Source organism: Myotis brandtii, unplaced genomic scaffold (genome assembly GCF_000412655.1).
Source record: "Myotis brandtii unplaced genomic scaffold, ASM41265v1 scaffold61, whole genome shotgun sequence".
Lineage (NCBI taxonomy): Eukaryota > Metazoa > Chordata > Mammalia > Chiroptera > Vespertilionidae > Myotis > Myotis brandtii.
Window position 1 is genome coordinate 1,870,534 of NW_005370318.1, and position 17,312 is coordinate 1,887,845.

The 17,312-nt window shown below is 44.9% G+C and overlaps 1 protein-coding gene, 1 long non-coding RNA gene and 1 pseudogene across 2 annotated transcripts in view; 1 reads left to right on the top strand and 2 right to left on the bottom strand.

Annotated features, from left to right (window-relative positions):
• Window positions 1-2,098: 2,098 nt before the first annotated feature.
• LOC106728404 lies at window positions 2,099-2,840 on the bottom strand. The gene is made up of 2 exons (XR_001364709.1): window positions 2,601-2,840; window positions 2,099-2,264 (listed from the first exon to the last, which is right to left on the bottom strand). It is a non-coding gene; the product is annotated as an uncharacterized LOC106728404 (long non-coding RNA).
• A 6,678-nt stretch (window positions 2,841-9,518) lies between these two features.
• Window positions 9,519-17,312, bottom strand: part of CHMP4B (charged multivesicular body protein 4B) — a 38,880-nt gene continuing 31,086 nt past the window's right edge. The window contains exons 2-5 of the mRNA XM_005879793.2: window positions 14,137-14,314; window positions 12,067-12,181; window positions 10,954-11,080; window positions 9,519-9,757 (exon numbers count right to left, since the gene is read on the bottom strand). Coding sequence (XP_005879855.1) covers window positions 9,690-9,757; window positions 10,954-11,080; window positions 12,067-12,181; window positions 14,137-14,314 — 488 coding nt within the window. The 3' untranslated portion in view covers window positions 9,519-9,689. The remainder of the gene's footprint in view (window positions 9,758-10,953; window positions 11,081-12,066; window positions 12,182-14,136; window positions 14,315-17,312) is intronic.
• Window positions 11,089-11,391, top strand: LOC102263361 (annotated as a pseudogene).

Genomic DNA, 17,312 nt, shown 5'->3' on the forward strand with positions numbered 1-17,312 from the left:
GGATCGGGAAGGAACCTTTCCAAAACGTGTTCGGTGGAACCCACACCTTGATCAAGAAGTTTGGGAAATGCCCCTTGGAGATTGTCCGGAGGGCATATCTGCCCCCAAAGCCTGGCTTGAATTAACCCTTCAGTTCCCTAACATGAACACTGAGACCATGGGAAAGTTACTTTTTCTTGGCCTGTTACCTCATCTGCAGAATGGGGGCGAGGGTGTTGCACTGGAAGAGAGTGTCTCAAAGCTCAGGTGGGAGTCTCAGAATTTAATGAGAAAGAGAATCACCTGGTAACACGTTTAAAATGCAGTTTCCAGGGCCCAACCTCCCCACAAATTCTGATCCATACAGGAACCTGCAGGCTGAGTTAGTTTCTGAGAGATTCTAATGCAGATGTTCTGCCAACCCCAGCATGAACCAGACTCAAGGCGGCTAGAAAAGCTGGCAGGGGCTTGCCAGATCATAGCAGGAGTGTGGAAGCTGTGACTCTATCCAGAGGGCAGTAGAAGACACAGGAGCTTTTATTTTTTATTTTATTTATTTACTAGTATTTTTATTCTTGATTGATTGAAAGGGGGTGGAGAGAGAGAAAAATAGAGAGAGACATCAATTTGTTCCAGTGACTTATGCAGTCATTGGTTATTGTATGTGCCTCATGGGATAGAACCCACAACCTTGGTGCATTGGGACACAATAACCAACTGAGCTACTGGGCCAGGGCATAGAGCTTTTATTTTGTTTTATATAATTTTTAAAATGTTTGTTTATTTCAGAGAGGAAGGGAGAGGGTGAGATAGAAACATCAATGATGAGAGAGAATCATTGATCAGCTGCCTCCTGCATGCCTCACACTGGGGATCGGGCCCACAACCGGGGAATGTGCCCTGACAGGGAATTGAACCTTGATCTCCTGGATAACAGATCAGTGTTCAACCACTGATCCACATCGGCCAGGTGAGGGCATGGAGCTTTTGGAAGGTGAGTGACAGTTTCTTTAGAAAGATCACTCTGGCACTGGCTACTATGAAGAAAGGGTTGGTGGGGGTTGGACAAGGTGGGTGGCAGAGAGATCAGGGAGGTAACTGCTGAAGTCACCCAGATGAGGCAGTGGTGTCCTGGGCCGGGTGTTGACAGTGGAGGAGAGGGGACAGATTTTAGAGATAAATTTTTAAAAAATATATATTATTGATTTTTCACAGAGAGGAAAGGAGAGGGATAGAGAGTTAGAAACATCGATGAGAGAGAAACATCGATCAGCTGCCTCCTGCACACCTCCTACTGGGGATGTGCCCACATGCCCTTGGCTGGAATCGAACCCGGGACCTTTCAGTCCGCAGGCCGACGCTCTATCCACTGAGCCAAACCGATTAGGGCGGTAAATTTTTATATATATATTTTTTATTGATTTCAGAGAAGGGAGAGGGAGAGAAACATCAATGATGAGAGAGAATCATTGATTGGCTGCCTCCTGCACGCCCCACACTGGGAAGTGAGCCCACAACCTGGGCATGTGCATAAGTCACTGGAACAAATTGATAAGTCACAGGAATCAAACTGTGACCTCCTGGTCCATAGCTCCATGCTCAACCACTGAGCCATGCCAGCTGGGCAGAGGTAAATTCTTTAAATCCTTTGGAATATGAGAATCCATTGGAATTTCTGATTACATTTATTGTTTATCCCAGCCTTTTAAAACCTCAAGGGATTGTGTATTATGTACACAATACATTGGTACAGTGGTATATATTTTTTGAGCACATAATATATATATATATATATTTGGCCTAGACAATCACTTTTAGAGCCCTGAGTTCGGACTACATTGAGGCCTTCATACTGTGAGGAAGCTCAAGCCATATTGAGAGGCCACATGCTCCTGCTGACAGCCCAGGGGAGGTCCCAGCCTACGACTAGCATCAATGGTCCCACACACCATAGGACTGAAGAGATCTGATGATTCCAGCTGTTGAAGTCACCACCAGCCTTCAGGTCTTTGCAGGTCTTCCCAGTTATCACAGAACAGAGATAAGTTGTTCCCATTGGCCTTTTCCAAATTTTGGACCACAGAATTGATGAGCATAATGAAATAATTGCTTTTCACAATTGTGTTTCAGGATGGTTTATTATGAAGCAATAGATAAGAGGAACTGTCATCATTATGTACCATAGTGTCTTCCTCCACACTTTCTGTGAAGGAACCAAGTGTCCCCACATAGCTGCCCATACTGAGAGGCAGAGAAGGAAACAGAGGTAGTGTCAGTGAGATGGTCTGGGGAAAAAGAGGTGAGGCCTCACTCAGGGTGGGGAGAGCAAACCAGCCCCAGAGGGATCCCACCTTCAAAGCCCCTTGTGGAAGGAGCTAGGAGTCTAACTCGTCGTATGGTTCTGACCCCACCACTCCATTCCAGGTCCTGCTGCCTGTGGCCTTTTACTCTTAGCAGGAAGATTTCCAAGAGAGTTGGCCACCTCTTTGGACCCTAGTATTAGGTCGTATTTAGTTGGCACCTTCTAAGGGAGAAAGGGAAGAGACTGTGAACCTGCCCCTCCCCACCACTGTGGCAGAAAAGGTATTCCAGGGCTGGATTTTTGTGGGTCCACGGCTCACCAGCTCTGTGACCTTGGGCAAGTCACTTTATCCCTCTGAGCCCGAGTTTTCTCTGCAGTAAAATCGGGCAAAGAGTAGCCCTGCCCTGAAAACAGTTCCTGTGTGGATTAAATAAAATGAAGCAGATTTAAGTGCCCAGTCTTAGTAAATGCTCCCTTAGTTTGTCATTCTTTTGGGACTGTTGCTATATATATTTTTAATTGATTTCAGAGAGAAAGGGAAAGGGAGAGATAGAAACATCAATGAGAAAGAATCATTGATTGGCTGCCTCCTAGATATGCCACACTGGGTATCGAGCCTGCAACCGGGTATGTGCCCTAACTAGGAATCCAACTGTGACTTCCTGGTTCATAGGTCTGTCTATGCTCAACCACTGAGTCACACCCAGCCTGGCTGGGACTGTTGCTCATGTTGAAAACCAAAAAGTCCAGACAAGTAATGTCACTGTGAGCAGAACATTTTTGCTTCAGCCCAAGTCACCCTGTGGGAATGTGGGCCCAGTATAGCCACAGCCTCATGGAAATCTAGCCTGGGACTGGTACAGAGTCTGAGCTGCAGGAAACAAGTTCTATGCTTCTATCCCAGCTCCACTTGTCTCCGCTGAGTAAAGCCAGGATGCAGCTTCGCAGGAAGAAAGGAAGCTATTTTTTCTTTAAAAAATTTTTTTTTTTAAATTTCAGAGAGAGAAAGGGAAAGGGAGAGAGATAGAAACATCAATGATGAGACAGAATCATCAGTTAGCTTTTTCCTGCACTCCCCCTACTGGGGACCGAACCTGTAATCCGAGCAGGTGCCCTGACCAGGAAGCAAAGTGTGATCTCCTGGTTCATGGGTTGATGCTCAACCGCTGAGCACACCTGCCAGGCAGAAGGAAACTATTTCTGCAGGGTGGTACCCAGTTCACACAAGAGACCTAAATGGGGAAACAGGGAAGTTGAGTTCCTATCTTAGCTCTGCCCATACTTGCTATAGGATTTGAAACACCTGTTACCTCAGTTTCCCCATCTATAATTCATTTCATAAATACTTACCAAAAGTATTGACTCTGCGTCATTGTTCAGCTCAGGCCCACAAGGGTGCCCAAAGTGGTTCCCCAGGCCTTTTCACATACCGTTAAAAACTATCCTACTGCCCTGGCCGGTTGCACAGTGGTTAGAGAGCCAACTCAGCACCAAAGGATTGCAGGTTCAATTCCCATTCAAGGGCAAGCACCAGGATTGCAGGTTGGATCCCCGCCCTTTCGGGGCCCTATGGAAGGCAACCAATCCATGTGTCTCTCTCACATTAATGTTTCTCTCTCTCCCTCCTCCCTCCCTCCTTTCCACTCGCTCTAAAAATCAATGGAAAAAAATATCCTCAGGTGAGGATTAACAAACAAACAAAAAAACTATCCTCCTATCTGTCTTTCCTGTTTCCCTTGCTGAGTCCTTAGCACCGCTCAACCTTGGATGGGACAGTGCTTCCTTCCCAAGCCCTTCTGGATCAGTCACCACCCTCTCAATGGATTATTCTACATTGATTACCCAGTGTGTGGTGGCAATGATGATGAAGGGGAAGATGACCAGAGCCTACTTTTCCCACCAAACCATGAGCTTTGTTAGAGCTGGCACAAAGGTGTCCAAAATACAGTTGTTGGATAAATGGCCTTCAGGAGACAAGAAATTCATTTGCTTGATCTTTCTGTCACTTATTAGCAGTGGAATCCAAAGCTTCTCTAAGCTTTGGTTTTCCCATCTAGCAAATGGGGTCCATAATCCCTGTGTTTCCCATCTCTATCTCAGAACTTTCTAAACGATGCTGGGTGACCTTACAAGCTATATGAGGCAGCATAGGGCATTAAATAGTGTGCCCAAATTCATGTCTACTTGGAAATAAGGTCTTGGAAATAAGTGTCTTGGAAATAAGGTCTTTGTAGATGTAATTAAGGTGAGGATCAAGGATGAGATCATATTACTTTAGGGTGGGTCCTAACAATGACAAGTATCCATATAAGAGACAGAAAAGGGAGTCCTCTAGTCCCCGTCACTCACACCTGGTTGAGAAGCCCCTGAGGCAGCTGATGAGAAGAGCTTAATGTCCACCTTGCACACCAATGATGCCCAGGGACCACCACCTGCAGGCTGAGGAGGTAAAAGCTGGCAGCAAGCATTGCTACTACATTCTTCTTGAGGTGGAAAGAAACTTTCTGACAATAGCCAGACGCAACCTCCATATAAGTCAGGAAATTTCAAGCCACTGTGGTCAAGTACCAATTCTATGCGTGGCAGCCATGGGAAAAGGAACAATGAGGGTTGAGGAACAAGGCATGCGCAACTTCACAGATAGGACCCAGCCCCTTTTTTCACAAGTGAGAAAATGAGATCCAAAGGGGGGGCATACTTGCCCCAGGGCACCCAGTGAGTCATGGTAGTGTTTAATTGTGAGCTCTCAATTCTGCCAATCTGCATGCAGAATTAAAGATGAATATGCACAGATCTACTTTTATGAGGGAGAGGGTCCATAGCATTCATCAGATTCTCAAGGGAGTACAAGACTAAAGAAGAGTAGGGAGTGGAAGAGTCCAGGCCAAAGTCAATGGCAAGTCACCGCAGATCTGAGACTACAATTTGTGTCCTAGATTCTCAATCACTGCCCTACACCTGTTCCTCATGGGAAAGGCCATTTTCTTCAATGCACCTGATTGAAGGGCCTAGTTAGTAGAAACACCATGGTTTCCAACGGGTGAAGGCTGTTGTCCTGCTGGCATTGCCTATGGACACTGATAGAGAAGAACTAGGGAAGACTCTAGAGCTACAAAGAAGCAACTCACTCCTAAACTGTTCCCAGAAGGCCCCCACGCAAGGTGAAGGCCACAGATGCATGGCTTTCAGAGCCTAAACACATTTCTAATAAGATACACTCTGCTCTTTGGTTCAAATTGTTGATTTAGGTCATGCTCAAGTCTTCTATATGTTTCCACAGGCTCCACTGGACCATGCTGGCCTGGAAAGGGTCAACTCCCAAAGCAAATGAGAGATTGATTGAACACAACGGCCAAGTATGAAAATTAATTGAGATATTTAATAGACAGTGCAAACCATAATTTCATCTGAATATAAATGTATGCACATGTTTCCAATGAGTTATCTATCAGTTATCACAAACAGCAACAAGGACCTTAGAGCTATGTTAGAAAAACATATAGCTGGAATTTAACTCTAACAATCTCACTTGTTCTCAAGAGAACACCATCCATTTCATATCAGTGTCACAAACTTCAAAAGACCAGGGAAGTGGAAGTGAGGAGTGGGCTAGAATAGGAAACACAGGGGCCAGTACACAGGTGATGGACAGAAATACAGCTCTTGAGGAAACCAAAATCAGATGCATTATTACCGCTAAGGACAAGGAAAAGCCTATGGTTTTTAAAAAACGACTTTTCTGCCAGTACCATACAAGTCTTACAAAGAGATGTGTGACAAGTCAACTGACTTAAAAAGACAGAGGCTACATTTTCAGATCATTTCAACTGCAAACAGTCGACCCTTTCCATTGAGGTTCAGCAGTGGAGTTAGCGTAGTCCAGAAGCTCAATGTTGGATTTGCAAATACAGTTTATTTTACAGAAATTCAACATTATAAACAGCAGGCACCTCCCAACTGCTCTTTAGTTTAGGATTCATTTATCTATTTGGAGACAAGAGGTACCTATCACCTCTTCTAATTACACCAGGGATTCACTAGATGCCTTAGATTTAATTCATTTAATCCTGAGCTACCCAAGGTGGGAATGAGGTCTTCATTCTACAAATGAGAAAAAAAAATCAGATATTAGTAACTTAAATTGTCCAAGGTCACACAGCTAATGGACAGAATCAGAATTTAAATCTACATGTAAGTCCAAAGTCTTTGTCTTTCTACTATAGCAGCTATCAAAGAAAGGACTATCAGATATATGACATGTAGCCTTCTAAACTTATTAACTTTTTTTAAATAGTCACCCAAGGATATGATTTTATTGATTTTAGAGGGGGGGGGGGAAAGAAAGAAACATCGATGTGAGAAACATCGATCAGTTGCCTCCCAAATGCACCCCAACGGAATTAAACAAGCAACTTTGGGTATGTGTCCTGACAAGGAATCGAACCCAGACCTTTCAGTGCACAAGGGGACACTCCACCCAAATCAGCCACACCAGCCAGGGCCCTTCCTGACTTATTATTAATGACGAGGCTGTTCCAGGTAAGGACAGGGTTTCTTCTCTTAGGTAGAATCTGAGTTTTGAAGTTGGAAGTGGGAAAATGGAGTGGTCTTACATATTCAAACACACTATCTTGAAAAATTACTTTCTACTTGAGACTTCATAGAAATTAACTCCAAAAGAATGAGTCCCACCTGTTTAGGATAAAGAAAATTTAAATACGTATTTATCATAAAATAGGTGAAAAGTTCTATGACAAAAGACAGACTCTGCCCTTGAGACTGCAAAACATTGGGAGAGCCCTGGCCAGTGCTGCTCAGTGGTAGAGCACCAGCCCACGCACCGAAGGGTTAGTCTTGGGTTTTGATTCCTGGTCAAGGGCATGTACCTGGGTTGCAGGTTTATCCCAGGCCTTGATCAAGTCTTTCGGGAGGCAGGCTATCCTTGTGTCTCTTTCTCTCTCTATTTCCCCATCCCTCCTTTCCACTCGCTCTAAAAATCAATGGAAAAAAATATCCTCAGGCGAGTATTAATAAACAAACAAAAAAAACAACTATCCTCCTATCTCTGTCTTTCCTGTCTTTTCCCTTGCTGAGTCCTTAGCACCGCTCAACCTTGGATGGGACAGTGCTTCCTTCCCAAGCCCTTCTGGGTCAGTCACCCCTTTCTCAATGGATTATTCTACATTGATTACCCAGTGTGTGGCAGCAATGATGACGAAGGGGAAGATGACCAGAGCCTACTTTTCCCACCAAACCATGAGCTTTGTTAGAGCTGGCACAAAGGTGTCCAAATACAGTTGTTGGATAAATGGCCTTCAGGAGACAAGAAATTCATTTGCTTGATCTTTCTGTCACTTATTAGCAGTGGAATCCAAAGCTTCTCTAAGCTTTGGTTTTCCCATCTAGCAAATGGGGTCCATAATCCCTGTGTTTCCCATCTCTATCTCAGAACTTTCTAAACGATGCTGGGTGACCTTACAAGCTATATGAGGCAGCATAGGGCATTAAATAGTGTGCCCAAATTCATGTCTACTTGGAAATAAGGTCTTGGAAATAAGGTCTTTGTAGATGTAATTAAGGTGAGGATCAAGGATGAGATCATATTACTTTAGGGTGGGCCCTAACAATGACGGGTGGGTCCCAATGACAAGTATCCATATAAGAGACAGAAAAGGGAGTCCTCTAGTCCCCGTCACTCACACCTGGTTGAGAAGCCCCTGAGGCAGCTGATGAGAAGAGCTTAATGTCCACCTTGCACACCAATGATGCCCAGGGACCACCACCTGCAGGCTGAGGAGGTAAAAGCTGGCAGCAAGCATTGCTACTACATTCTTCTTGAGGTGGAAAGAAACTTTCTGACAATAGCCAGACGCAACCTCCATATAAGTCAGGAAATTTCAAGCCACTGTGGTCAAGTACCAATTCTATGCGTGGCAGCCATGGGAAAAGGAACAATGAGGGTTGAGGAACAAGGCATGCGCAACTTCACAGATAGGACCCAGCCCCTTTTTTCACAAGTGAGAAAATGAGATCCAAAGGGGGGGCATACTTGCCCCAGGGCACCCAGTGAGTCATGGTAGTGTTTAATTGTGAGCTCTCAATTCTGCCAATCTGCATGCAGAATTAAAGATGAATATGCACAGATCTACTTTTATGAGGGAGAGGGTCCATAGCATTCATCAGATTCTCAAGGGAGTACAAGACTAAAGAAGAGTAGGGAGTGGAAGAGTCCAGGCCAAAGTCAATGGCAAGTCACCGCAGATCTGAGACTACAATTTGTGTCCTAGATTCTCAATCACTGCCCTACACCTGTTCCTCATGGGAAAGGCCATTTTCTTCAATGCACCTGATTGAAGGGCCTAGTTAGTAGAAACACCATGGTTTCCAACGGGTGAAGGCTGTTGTCCTGCTGGCATTGCCTATGGACACTGATAGAGAAGAACTAGGGAAGACTCTAGAGCTACAAAGAAGCAACTCACTCCTAAACTGTTCCCAGAAGGCCCCCACGCAAGGTGAAGGCCACAGATGCATGGCTTTCAGAGCCTAAACACATTTCTAATAAGATACACTCTGCTCTTTGGTTCAAATTGTTGATTTAGGTCATGCTCAAGTCTTCTATATGTTTCCACAGGCTCCACTGGACCATGCTGGCCTGGAAAGGGTCAACTCCCAAAGCAAATGAGAGATTGATTGAACACAACGGCCAAGTATGAAAATTAATTGAGATATTTAATAGACAGTGCAAACCATAATTTCATCTGAATATAAATGTATGCACATGTTTCCAATGAGTTATCTATCAGTTATCACAAACAGCAACAAGGACCTTAGAGCTATGTTAGAAAAACATATAGCTGGAATTTAACTCTAACAATCTCACTTGTTCTCAAGAGAACACCATCCATTTCATATCAGTGTCACAAACTTCAAAAGACCAGGGAAGTGGAAGTGAGGAGTGGGCTAGAATAGGAAACACAGGGGCCAGTACACAGGTGATGGACAGAAATACAGCTCTTGAGGAAACCAAAATCAGATGCATTATTACCGCTAAGGACAAGGAAAAGCCTATGGTTTTTAAAAAACGACTTTTCTGCCAGTACCATACAAGTCTTACAAAGAGATGTGTGACAAGTCAACTGACTTAAAAAGACAGAGGCTACATTTTCAGATCATTTCAACTGCAAACAGTCGACCCTTTCCATTGAGGTTCAGCAGTGGAGTTAGCGTAGTCCAGAAGCTCAATGTTCATGCTATGCAGAGTGAGCAGTGATGCAGCCCTACTGCTTTGGAGGGAGATTCGAGAGCGATGGAACCTGCCTGCACCATGTCCTGCCTGCCCTGCACACGCAAATGCCTGCCCATTTGCAGGTCACCAGAGTCTGTCTGGGCCCAGCTTGCAATGGACCAGTTAATTAAAGCTTCCAGCCCAGGTCTCCAATTCCTTCATGTCGTCGTCTTCCTCTTCCTTCTTCTTGGCTGCGACAAGAGAAAAGGTAAATTAGAAGGGCTAGTTGTAGTCCTCTCAACTCATTCTGGCTGGGTGCCAGGACTGTGCCACATGGTGTCTGCAAAAACAGCCCTGCCCTTGCAGCCACCTCATCTCCAGGCTATCAGCAGACTGCCACTCTGTGCCTAAAAGCTGCAACATAAAACTCCAGATAACCAGGCACACTTTCCCCAACACCTCCCCCCTTCCACCAGCATCAGGGCCAGCCAAAACAAGGATTCTACACTAAGAGTCAGGATTCAGGGGAGGCCTCAGTTCCAGAGTATCCAAGGTCAGAAAAAGAAGGAAAAATACCAGAAGAGATCGAATCCTTGCCACTTCCCTTTCCCCCTCAAGTGTCTTGAACCACCTGTCCACACCTGTAGGCAACTTGCTGGACACTTGGACTCCTCTACCCTTATTCCGGCCCCACCTGAACAGCTGACTCAACTCGAAGGGCCATCTCCTCCTTGAAACCAGGAGAATGAGGTGACTAGTCACTCTGCTCCCCGGGTACTCTCTATGCCAAATCAAACTGCTTCACCTTTTCTAGTTCTTTGTGGAATACTTCCACCCAAGCGTAAAATAATGGGGAAGGGGAGGGGAAGGAGGAACAGGCAGAAGGAAATGAAAGTCTTATAGAACCAGGACTTTAAAAAAGCCAAGCTATTTCCTTCCCACAGTGACGGCCTCCGAGGCCCCAGGCTTTTACAGGTGCATACAGCACAGGATTCTAGACAGGGAGCAAGAGCTGTCCTGGAATTAAACTCTCACACCTTCTCCCAGGCCTTATTTGGTGACACAGGGAAAATCATTCTGGGTTCTCAACTGGGGGTGATACCCTCCCACATCCCAAAGGGGACATCTGGCAATATCTGGAGATAATTTTGTTTGTCACAATTTGGGAAGGGGTACTACTGGCATCTAGTGGATAGAAGAGGCCAGGGATGCTATTCAACATGCACAGTGTGCAGGACAGGCCTCCCACCCAGCCCCAGCCCTAAGGGCAATCTGGCTATGTCAACAGTGCCACGGATAAGAAACCCTGTTCTAGAGAACTAGGATAGGACAGTTGTCTCTGGGGCCCTCACAACAGATCCCACCTGGTTCTCAACTCTGGACCCAAACTGAAACCAAATGACCACGTGGCGTCATGGGTGTGTCAGGACTCTGGATAAGTACTCACTGGGTTTTGATGGTAGAGCTATAGAGGGAACATTTGGTAGAGGGACTGTTTCAGGTCCACTGATTTCCAGCAAATTCTTGTCTAGTTCCTCCTGTTCTAGTTCTTCTAATTCTGCCATGAGTTCATCCTGGTAAAAAGAAACATAAGAATTGAGCAGGTCGGAGAGGCCGTGCCCCGCGCGTGAGCAGCAGCAGCGGCGGCGGCAACATCCAGCGGCGGCACCAGCAGTTCCAGCCCGTGGCTTTACTTTTTAGCTGCACGAACATAGTCATTATGCCGAAGAGAAAGTCTCCAGAGAATACAGAGGGCAAGGATGGATCCAAAATAACTAAACAGGAGCCCACAAGACGGTCTGCCAGATTGTCAGCGAAACCCGCTCCACCAAAACCTGAACCTATGTCTGTGTCTGTGTCCTGCACTAGGCTGTGCGCATCTTGAGAAAAAGGATTGTATCTTTTCATCCCATTTCTTTATCTCAGAACTGGGCGCACTAAGTGAATGTGTAGGAATGTTTGCTGAATTGAAATAAACTTGCCTAGTCTATCAAACTACAGCTGGAAAACATGAAAACCCTAGTAGTGGCAGCCAAGGGTAGCAGCCACAGGCTGTTTAATCAGCTACACCATGGGAATCAGATAGCACAAAGAATCAGGTTCAATGGAGAGGGTCTGACCCTCAGTGGACTCAAATCTAAGGCACAATGAAGTACCTTCAACAGGGTCTATTACTGTATTTCAAAAATTTATGAGACTCAGAGTCCTACTTGCTATAGCAGAAACTGGTAGGTGGCCAAGTTCCAGACCGATTCCCTCAGGACTCAGATGTGCAGGTAACTACTTGTTGAAACCAATTATTGACCTAAAGCCTATTGTTGGGTCCCAACAAAGGTTCCTTTACTTCACCTAACCTTCTACCCCAAACGCGAAAGCGTCCCTCAAATTCGAGAATTAGGGAGGGTTAATACCATGCCCCATTTGTACAAATCTCTGGAGGGATAAGAACTGGTGATTTCGAAACCACATTCTGTCTGCGAGAGAGCCTTCCTTCACTAGCACATCAAAGGGCAGCCAGTGTCATTTGTAAAGCTTGTGTGATCTGCATGAAAACACTCACCTCATCAAACTCTTCTCCAAACCCTACAGGTTTTGAAATAGCTGTTGAAATCTCCTCTGCGAGTTCTTGCTGGTCAGCAATGTCCTGCATTAACTCATCAACTTTATCGATGTCCCTGTAAATGAAATGGACAGATGTCATATTAATGATCTGTCTATGAAAAGAGATTCTGTGAGACAGGAATAGAAACTCTACTCCACCCATCTGCTCCCAGCTCCACCCCCTACAATTACTCTCTGCAAGGAATTACTTTTTTGTCTTTATTCTCTTCCACTCGCCCTTTAAAATAGAGAACCACAGAATCAAGAGGATGGAAGTGTCCTTAGGTATCAACCTAATCCAACACCTAAGGAAATAAGGCTTAGCAAAGCTAGGGGCTATAAGTCATTGTCTCTCATGCAAACCAGTAAACATGTCAGATGAGACCACAGGACTTTAACTGCTGGGCCAATAGCTCTTCTTCAAGCTCAAGGGAAATTCTTGAACAGGGTCTAGTATGGGGGAATGTGCTCTTTGTGTTATAGTGGAAGCAACAAATCATAAAGTCACAAGTCAAAATGTAGCCACGCCACTTGACAGGTCCTTCCCATCAACTCAAATACATGTGTGGTCCTCTACTAGACTCCAAAGAAAAGGCAAACATGCAGAATTATTTCCTATACACTGTCAACCTCAATCATATAAACATACAATTAACATAGTATATATACATATACTTCAAAGTGTGCACAGTATTTACTGAGCTGTGCTCTGTACTGGCCATCCTGGAGAACACAGAAATGAAGCAGACATGGACCACACTGAGGAAGCTCAGTCCAATGAACATCCACCCCAAGATAACACCTCACTTAGTATATGAAGGCTACTTTTCCTGTAATGGGCCAAATAGTAAATTTTAGAATGTGTGGGCCATTTGATCTCTGTGGCAAATACTCAACCCTGCGTAGCACAAAAAACACCATAGACAATATGTAAATTAATGGGCACAACTGTGTTTCAATAAAACTTTATTTACAAAAATAGGTGACAAGCCCATAGGCTACATTTTGCCAATCCCTATTCTATAGCATGGCTGAGTACTCAAAAGGAAGCCAAAAGGGGCTCTAAGCACCCCTAAATATATGCTGCCACGTTCAAGCACTAAAACAACTACAACAATTTTGTTCATGGGAGAGGCCCTCATTTGAAACCTGGTGTTACCCTTGCCTTTAATTACGATTGTAACAAGTTTGATTATCTAGTTGCTTAGGCCAATGTATATGAGGAGGAGCTACCTAAAGGAGGGGCTGCTAAATCAAGAACACTATCAATATGAGAGCCAAAGCCCGAAAGCAAGGGGGAGGCAGAAACTTCCATCAAAAGCATTCATAAGGCCCTAGCCGGTTTTGCTCAGTGGATAGAGCATCAGACTGTGGACTGAAGGTTCAATTCTAGTCCAGGGCACATGCCTGGGTTGCAGGCTCAATTCCCAGTAGGGGGCATGCAGGAGGCAGCCAATCAATGATTCTCTCTCATCATTAATGTTTCTCTCTCTCTCTCTCTCTCTCCTTCTCCATTCCTCTCTGAAATCAATAAAAATATTTTTAAAAAAGAAAGCATTCATAAGAATAGAGAGATCCAATGCCCTTGGATGTACACTTTTCAGGGCCCCCGATAGCATCAGGAAAAAGTCACAAACATTGGTTCTAATCCCAGTTCTCTTCAAGCTCATACATAACCCAGGGCAAATCACCTCCCCTCTCTGGGACATGACTTCCCCACCTTGATAATCAGAGGCCTGGGTGAGAAGACCTTCTAAGAACCTTTCCAGCTTGAAACTCTGCTCATCACAGTAACTCTGAGTTACTCAGAAAATACTGCTTCACTCCATGAGATCTGCTTCCAAAGGCAACAAGGTACATAATTCATTTTAGCAGGAGTTTCAAAAAGAATACAAATTAAAACAACCTGAGGTGCTAGAATGGATAAGTCAAGGGGACTGCCAAGGCCATGGCCTGAGCTCCAGGCATTCCAGGGCCAGCACTGCCCTGCCACACGAGTGCCCCCCTCCACCAGCCAGTGGCCACATACATGTTGTCGTGGGCAGCTTTCATAGCCTTGGCGGCATAGCCCATGTTCTTGAGCACCTCGGTGTTGGTGTTGGCATTTTCCAGGGCCTCTCGCTGGAACTCGATGGTTGATAGTGTGCCGTCAATCTGTGCCAGCTGCTTTTCATACCTCTTCTTGCGCTTCAGTGCCTGGAGGGCCGCTGCATAGGGAGAAAACAGAGTTTCAGAGAGTCTAGACATGAAGTAACGTTCCGGATTCACCTGAGTCTTCTCTGTAATTTTTTAAAAATATATTTTTAATTGATTTCAGAGAAGAAGGGAGAGGGAGAGAGAGATAGAAACATCAATGTTGAGAGACAATCATTGATTGGCTGCCTCCTGCACTCCTCCTACTGGGGATTGAGTCCACAACCCAGGCATGTGCCCTTGACTGGACTCAAACCTGGGACCCTTCAATCTGCAGGCCGACGCTCTATCCTCCACTGAACACTGGCTAGGGAGTCTCTCTAATTTTTTTTTAAATATTTTTTTTATTGATTTTAGAGAGAGAGAAAGAGAAACGTTGATCACCTGCCTTCTCCACGCCCACTACTGAGAATCGAGCCCGCTACTAGGGCATGTGCCCTGACCAGGAATTGAACCAGTGACCTCACTCAACCAACTGAGCCACAATGGCCAGGGCCCTTCTCTCAAATTTTAATGGATGCACCTCAGTTGTTGTTTCCACTATAACACAAAGAACATATTCAGTTTTCTGAGAAACTATACAAAATTCATGTGCAACCAAGCACACAAGCAAAAGTTCACATTCTCTGACAGCACCCCCCCCACACACACAAACACACACACATCAAATCATAAAGAGGCGTTCAGAGAAAGAATGTGCTTTGAGGTCAAACTACATTAGGTTCAAAACCCAGTTCACAGACTTAGGTGAGCTACTTAGCTTCCCCAATAGGTTCACAATGAGGAGTAAATGAGAGAACATAGGTAAACAACCTAGCATAACATTAAACAGTGGACAAACACACACAAAAAAAAACAGCAGCCCTGACCGGTTTGGCTCAGTGGATAGAGTGTCGGCCTGCAGACTCAAGGGTCCCAGGTTCAATTCTGGTCAAGGACATGTACCTTGGTTGCGGGCACATCCCCAGTAGGGAGTGTGCAGGAGGCAGCTGAATTGATGTTTCTCTCTCATCAAAGTTTCTAACTCTCTATCCCTCTCCCTTCCTCTCTGTAAAAAAAAACAGTAAATAATGACTATACCTAGTGATGGATCAGTTAGGGTTAAAATGCTATCTCACTGTACATAGCTGACAACTATAACTTGTTATAATGCTTCTGAAAAGTAACATGGCAATACACAGCACCAGCCATAATGACATTCCTGCCCTCTGACTCAGTAACTTCCTTCTGGAAATGTATTCAACAAAAGCAGAAAGCCCCATGACTGAAGACGGTTACTATAGCATTCTCTATCATAGAAAACACAACAGGATAAAGACAGAACTCCCTGCCAGGGACAAATCTAGAGTGTGACCATTCAGTCAAGTCAATGTCATCACCTATCTTGGTTTCTGGCATATTAAGGCTATAGAGATAATCTTGCTTTAAATCAGAGTTAGGATAGGCAATTTAATCATGGTGAATTTGTGGCTGCGCAGGGGCCAAAACCACATTTCCTACTCAAAACCCAGGCTTCCTCCCTTACTGTCCCAATTCCCTCTTTACACTGAAAATGGTCTTTAGCACACATCTTAGATGGGCATCAAAGCCAGAAAGGAAGCTCAGCACAGACTCAAGAAGAATGAATGGGCTGGGTTGGGAATGCTGCCCAGCCCCTGCCTTGGCCTGGACAGCATTAGCCTCACATCCATACAGACACACATATGCACCCAAGCATGCATGCTCCTCATGCCTACGGGCTTCAGACTAGAGAGTCATCTCCTGTAGGCTATAAGCAACAGTCAATCATTTCCTCCATATGTCACATGAATAGGTTCCATGCTCCTTCCACTCACACTCCCTGTTAGCCTAGGCCAGTGGTCAGCAAACTCATTAGTCAACAGAGCCAAATATCAACAGTACTTCTTCAAAATAGACTCGCCCAGGCTGAAAACCGACTTCTGCGCATGGGCCACGAAGTTTCAATCGCACTGTACGTGCGTGCCCGCATGTGGTATTTTGTGGAAGAGCCACACTCAAGGGGCCAAAGAGCCGCATATGGCTCGCGAGCCGCAGTTTGCCGAACACTGGCCTAGGGTTATGTCCTAAAAACCAGTTGCCAGCCCTAGCCAGTTTGGCTCAGTGGGTAGAGCATCAGCCTGCGGACCACAGGGTCCCAGGTACGATTCTGGTCAAGGGCCCATGCCTGGGTTGCAGGCATTAACTCAGGTCACCAGGTGATAAGAAGCAGAACCTCAGTTTCCTCATCTGCTAAAAAGGGTGATTATTTCTACCTTAAAGGGTTGTTGTGAGGTACATATATAGCACGACCCTTCACTGTTCCCCTTTCCCACCTGTAGAATTCACAGTCTCTTCCTTTCCATGCAGTGAACTCTCCAGGATGGTGTCTGGCAGGGATAGTTGATTTGTTTACCTTAATCTAACGTCTATGTGTATTTCTTAAGTAACTGAGAACTCCTAAGAGAAAGGGTACATGATTAATTTTCCTCCTCCATACATGGTTTGAGTAAAGTAACCTTAAAATTAGACATGGGGTCAGCATTTGGGCTGCAGAATATGTGCAAACATATTCACAGCACTGGAACTACTCTGTATCTTACAATATTCCTCCATCCCAACCTTATTTCTGACTAACAAAATCTGCTTCTATATGTAGCCAAAGTCCAAAGAGCCAAGCCCAATATCGTACACATAAATATATGCTGGCTCTTAGTGTCTTGCCTTGTACTTCTCCAAATTCCTGATGGTTAATTAAAAAAACAAGTACTTTATTCTCATCACAAGAAAATAAATTAATCACCATGAGGTGACGGATGTTAACTAAACTTATTATAATAATCATGTTATAATCTATCTACACTAATAAAAGAGAAACATGGTAATTAGCGTACGACCACTACCCTTCCCATTGGCTAATCAGCATATCCTTATGCAAATTAACTGTCAGCCAAGATGGCGGCCGGCAGCCATGCACTGAAGCGAACAGGGAGGCTTGCTTGCTCCAGTGATGGC